This window comes from Alexandromys fortis, unplaced genomic scaffold (assembly GCF_014885135.2).
Source record: "Alexandromys fortis isolate MF-2015 unplaced genomic scaffold, M_Fortis_MF-2015_v1.1 scaffold_2155, whole genome shotgun sequence".
NCBI classification, from domain to species: Eukaryota; Metazoa; Chordata; class Mammalia; order Rodentia; family Cricetidae; genus Alexandromys; species Alexandromys fortis.
Window position 1 is genome coordinate 1 of NW_026070020.1, and position 5,556 is coordinate 5,556.

At 50.2% G+C, this 5,556-nt stretch overlaps 1 protein-coding gene across 3 annotated transcripts; it reads right to left on the reverse strand.

Moving 5' to 3' along the window:
• Positions 1–152: 152 nt before the first annotated feature.
• LOC126496247 (sodium channel modifier 1-like) lies at positions 153–3,129 on the reverse strand. Of its 3 annotated transcripts, none has more exons than XM_050133783.1 (6): positions 2,851–3,129; positions 2,097–2,167; positions 1,759–1,847; positions 1,557–1,651; positions 1,368–1,456; positions 153–743 (listed from the first exon to the last, which is right to left on the reverse strand). In XM_050133783.1, the coding sequence occupies exons 2-6, from the start codon at positions 2,111–2,113 to the stop codon at positions 341–343; spliced, it is 693 nt and encodes a 230-aa protein (XP_049989740.1). In that variant the 5' UTR covers positions 2,114–2,167; positions 2,851–3,129; the 3' UTR covers positions 153–340. The 3 variants fall into 3 exon arrangements, with proteins under 3 accessions (XP_049989740.1, XP_049989738.1, XP_049989741.1); XM_050133781.1 differs by lacking the exon at positions 2,851–3,129 and adding an exon at positions 2,522–2,795 and having other exon boundaries at positions 165–743; XM_050133784.1 differs by lacking the exon at positions 2,851–3,129 and adding an exon at positions 2,522–2,796 and having other exon boundaries at positions 493–847.
• Positions 3,130–5,556: the final 2,427 nt, after the last annotated feature.

Consider the following 5,556-nt stretch of genomic DNA (forward strand, 5'->3'; position numbering starts at 1 on the left):
TTTTCGAGACAGGGTTTCTCTGTGGCTTTAGAGCCTGTCCTGGAACTAGCTCTGTAGACCAGGCTGGTCTCGAACTCACAGAGATCCACCTGCCTCTGCCTCCTGAGTGCTGGGATTAAAGGCGTGTGCCACCATCGCCCGGCTTCTCTCTTTGAATTTCCAGCCTGGCTTTGCTCTGCTAAGCCACTGACGGAAACAGCTTTATTCATTAACCACTTAGGTAATAAAACATATTCACAGCATACAGAGGAGAATCCTACATCATTCTCTGCCTCCCAAGTGCTGGGATTAAAGGTGTGTGTCACCACTGCCCAGCAGAGAAGAATTTTATGAATAAGGTTCATGGTGCTGAGTCCCAACCCTGGAACCCACAGGGTAGAAAGAAAGGACCCAACCCCCATAGGTCGCCTTCTGACTTACACAAGTGTACCCCAACATAAATAAATAAATGTAATTTAAATAAAAAGTTACTGGTGATTTTAAAAAAAGCAGCTGGATTGGTTTGAAAAGGGTGGGTCAGGGAAAATTGAAGGCAACCCAAAGAATGTGATTGGCGGACTAACCTTCGAAGGGTAAGGTAATGGTTCAGAATTCGTCGTTTTGTGGGGCTCATGGGAGCAGATGACTCTTTGGCATGCGATCCTGCATTAGGTTCGGGTTCCCTATTGGTCTTTGCACTCTGGAGTCCAACCTCTGGGGCTGGCAAAGGAGAACTGGAGACAGAGGGAGCAGGGGCTTCCGGTCTGTGTAGAGAAGAACCCAAGTCTTGCAATGCATTGGAAGGAAAGCAGCAGTTGCCGTGCCTCCCAAGCCCTCAGAGCAGTGCTTCCTGAGCTGAGCTCCTGAACTGAGACAGGGAACAGAGTCTTACTATGCACCCAGGGCTGCCGGCTGACGAGGAACTCACTCTGTAGACCAGAATGGCCTTGAACTCACAGAGACCTGCCTGCTGGGATTAAAGGCGTGCGCCACCGCCGCCCAGTTCAAAGTCACTAGTCTCCACTTTCTAAAATTCATCTTAAAAGTCATAAACTATCATTTGTCTGTCTTTCTTTTTTAAATATTTACTTATTATATAGACAATATTCTGTCAGAGTGTATGTCTGCACACCAGAAGAGGGCACCAGACCTCTTTACAGATGGTTGTGAGCCACCATGTGGTTGCTGGGAATTGAACTCAGGACCTTTGGAAGAGCAGGCAATGCTCTTAACCTCTGAGCCATCTCTCTAGCTCCCTCATTGTTCTTTAAACATCTCCACAATACAGTAAATATTACTATTGCTCAGAATACACTTTGGAGAGTAATAACTTTAGAGGCATCTACTTCCTTCTACCCTTTCCCACTCGGGTGTCCAAGTCCACAGACCTGTGTTTCCTCCGGCAGCAGCTGTTATAGTGGGGAGCTCTGTGCAGAGCACTCTGCGTGATCAATCGGGTCTGGGTTAGCAAAGGCGCCTGTTTAGGGCAGAAAGAGACAGATCAGAGCTGCGAGAGCAAAGGTCCCTTCAGGTTTGGAGCACGCAATACAGCCGGAACACCTGACCCACTCTCGCACCTCAGCTTTGGTTTCTGTCTTCAGGTCTTTCTGCTGCCTTGGATTTTGCTCTGTTTCCTTGCCTGCCTGCTTTTTGCCATAGAAGAGCTTCAGACCTGAAAAGCAAAGGGGATGCAAAGCACAACAGCAGGGGGTTTGCTAAACGAAACGTCCCGAGTTTATTCTCCATCATTCTTCCCTCCCCTCCTTCCCCTATACTTACTGGACAGATGCTTCTTGCCTGCACGGTGGGCAGTCAGCATGGCCAGGGTATCCAGTACTGGGCGATGGGGGCAGATGGCACACGCAAAGCTACGGAAAGGAGAAGTGAAGTGAATGATAAACCCGTGCGAGTTCCAGAGCTCGGGTGGGGCTGTTCCTGCTGGAGCAGGGGCTCCGTCTGTCAAAGCACTCCACTAACGCCCAGGTCTCCCGCTCTCCGCCTCTTCCAATCGCCACTTCCTACCAAAAAATCCTACCATACTCCTGAACTACTCAGTAACAAAAGTCTGTTGAGCCTCTGATCGCAATCCCCAGGCTTGATCCACCCTTCACGCTCACCGTCCATCCCGCAGCATCAGCGCCTCATCCTCTGGGATGTAGCTGGCCAGCAAGTCTCCAACCCGTCGTTTCTGCAGAGAGCAGGACAGGAGAAATGAGTAAGTGGGATGGATGAAAGGGATAAGGAGTCAAATGGAACGGGGCCATGCAGACCATAGGGTAAGAAGGAGGCATCACTCAGTTCTGGTCCCCTAACAGTGCAGCTGAATCTGAGCAGTCTCTCAGTCTCTCTCTCTCTCCCCCTCCCTCTCTCTTTGGTTTTTCGCGACAGGGTTTCTCTGTATAGCCTTCTTGGCTGTCGTAGAACTAGTTGTGTAGACCAGGCTGGCCTCGAACCTCAAACTCTGCTTTTGCCTCCCAAGTGCTGGGATTAAAGGCGTGAGCCACCATTTGACCGTGGTCTGAATCACACTAGGGCTTCTTACTTTTAGCACATTGAGCTGACTCCAGTCGTCCCCTTCCCTCTTGAAAGACATCGCAACTGTGAGTCCCAGAAATAATAAATTCTCCTACTTCGCTTCTCCTTCAGGCCACCGTAGGAAGAGCAGGTTATCGCTTTCTCTGCTTCCTGTCTTTTTCAAGTTGAGCCTGTACTTCCGAGGATGCATTTCCACGCACGCAACGCGCGAGCCGGAAGACCCGCCTCCAGCGCCCTGAGGGGGCCTGCATTTCCTCTGACGCCCTGAGGACGCTTTGCCTCTTGGGAAATGAAGTCTTTTAGTTATTATTTTTTCCTATTTTTCGAAGAGCTTACCGTTCACCTGAATACAGGCCCGCGCATCTCGAAGGATCCAGGTATTTGGAGACCAGGAGCCTGAATGCGGAGCCGGCGTTTCGGGGTGGGACACCCCGATGTGGAGTGAGGCTTCGGGAGTCTCAGTGGACTGTGTACTGCGAACTCTCGCAATCCTCAGGCTCAGCGCCCGCAGCCACAACCCACCTGGGTGGGCCTGATTTGGAGCCGAGAGGATGGGGGCGCTCCCGGCGGCCTGGCTGCGGGAGGTGGGGGCACACTGAGGGAAGCGTGTTGGTGAGGGAGNGAAGCCTGGAGATACCCTGGCTGGACTAGCTCTCAAATATGGGGTGACGGTGAGTCTTCCAAGGATTGGGGATGTGATGCTCATTTAGGAGAGAGTTGTGGCCCGCTAAGCAGGCTTCCCTGACGTTATATTAATTATATTGTGTCTGCTTTGCCCTTCTTACTTGTTTTCACATCTCAGTGCAGTACTATCTAGTTGGGACACATCCGCCCCACTCTCCCAGTGGGAGGAGCAGCTCCTGTGGATTGGGATGGCCGCGGGGGTGGTGGGGTTGGGGGTGGACCTATCAACCTGAGACTTAAGACTGATAACCAGTTAGCCTGCAGGTATGTCTGTTGTATGAGGGTTTCAGGTCCCCTGGAACCGGAGTTAGACGGCTGTGAGCTGTCATGTGGGTTCTGGGAATTGAAGCCGGGTCCTTGGAAGAGCAGCTAGCGCTCTCAACCACTGAGCCGTCTCTGCAGCCCTGGTAACCAGTTTGATGAAGGTCGGATACCTTGAGTGTCAGAGGGAGGTTTCAGTGTCTGGTTTAAGTCACTACCATTAGTCACGCAGAAACACTGGGAGTGGCTAAACCTTTACAGCAAGTCAGGAAGAGTTAGTAGAATTCCCAAAGTGCCTGCTCTAGTTCTTTCCGCGCCAGGGCTGTGCTTCCTTTCCAATGAGGCACAAAACAAGTACCCTCTACATACATTGAGTATTTCTGGTCACACCTAGGAGGAGTTTGATGGGCGTAAAAGTTAAAGCTGTAGCCGTCCCCTCTGTGTCCTGTTTTACTGGTAACAACAAACAGATGTTGAATCTAGACAAATTCCCATGCCTGCTGTACTTAAAGCATTAGAGTAACCCTTCCTGGAGATCAAACATACATGTATACTGATGTGTTCATGTTTAAATCTGTGAGAAATGGAGAAGCAATGGTTATGTAAGGAATAGTCACAAGGAGTGGGAAACCAGGAACTATTTGGAAGTGGGAGTGGATATCAGTTGATGTGGAATTTTGTTTGGCAGGGAGGGTGGATTTTCTAGTCGGTATGTCACTGTGTAGCCTAAGCTGGCCTGGAACTCACAGTGCTCCTGTGTCGTGAGGGCTGAGATGGGTGTGAGCGATGGACGCTGTGGTAGGTTTTCCTCACTATGGGCCTTGAAGATTTAGAAACCTTGCCCTCTGTGTCCCCTTCTACAGGTCTGTCTGACCCAGATGTTTATGTCTTTGACTTCCAGCAGTGCACAAACTCTTTAGGAGCAGAAATAGTTTCCTTTCAACCTTCCGTCTCTAAATTCTGGCCTAGTCTCAATTACATGGAAGTTTAACAGCTATCTGGAAGCTGCCAGGCATGGTGGCGCACACCTTTAATCCCAGCACTCGGGAGGCAGAGGCAGGCATATCTCTGTGGGTTTGAGTCTAGCTTGGTCTATAGAGTGAGTTTTGGGACAGCCAAGCTACCCTGAGAAACCCTGTCTGGAAGGAAGAAGAAAGGATGCCTGAAAGCCAGGCTTGGTGACACAGCCTGACAGCTGGCTCAAAGTTCCAGGCCAGGGCCATACATAGCAAGACCAAGGGAACTGGTGATTTGAAAGTTGTAGCTCAGCCGGGTGGTGGTGGCGCACGCCTTTAATCCCAGCACTCAGGAGGCAGAGGCAGGCGGATCTCTGTGAGTTCGAGACCAGCCTGGTCTACAGAGCTAGTTCCAGGACAGGCTCCAAAACCACAGAGAAACCCTGTCTTGAAAAACCAAAAAAAAAAAAAAAAAAAAAAAAAGAAAGAAAGAAAGTGTAGCTCAGTGGAAGAATGCAGACAAGAGACAAGGCTAGACCTGTCCTGTGGGGGCTAGCTAGAGAAAGGCCTTGAGTCCCCACTTAGATTTTGTTGTTTAGCCCAAGAGGAGCCACAGAAGTTGCTGAGCCAGCTAGAGGGTTAATCAGATTCACTTTTCTAGATGGCAAGGGGAAGATATGTGGACAGGAAAGAGGAAGAGCAATTAAACGAACAGTTAGCCCGGATGAGAGAGAGTGGTGTGGTGTTGGCGGGTAGGACTGTGAGAACATGTGTGAGAGTTTTGTGTATTTATAATTGTTGGAGGTCTGCTAGGGGTCCAGCCCAGGGCTCTGCACACGCCAGGCAAACACTGCACTGCAGAGGCACAAATACAGCCCCATCCAGGTTTATTTATTTTATTGTTAACCACGTCCCATTATGTAGCTTGATTGGCTTCACACTCAGAAATCCCCCTGCCCCTGCTTTCCAAGTGCTGAGATTAAAGATGCGTACTGTCACCAGGCAGTGGTGGCACACACCTTTGAGCCCAGCATTCAGAAGGCAGAGGCAGGGGGATCTCTGAGTTTGAGGCCAGCCTGGTCTATACAGCAAGTTCTAGAACAGCCAGGGCTACACAGAGAAACCCTGTCTCAAAAAAAAA

Excerpts from the sequence above, each read along its gene's own strand:
- LOC126496247 (XM_050133781.1), bottom strand. The coding sequence starts at position 2,572 with ATGTCTTTCAAGAGGGAAGGGGACGACTGGAGTCAGCTCAATGTGCTA. Across the intron at positions 2,168-2,521 it reads GTCAGCTCAATGTGCTAAAA|AAACGACGGGTTGGAGACTT; the intron begins GTAAGAAGCCCT and ends TGCTCTCTGCAG. Across the intron at positions 1,652-1,758 it reads AGGCAAGAAGCATCTGTCCA|GTCTGAAGCTCTTCTATGGC; the intron begins GTAAGTATAGGG and ends TTTGCTTTTCAG.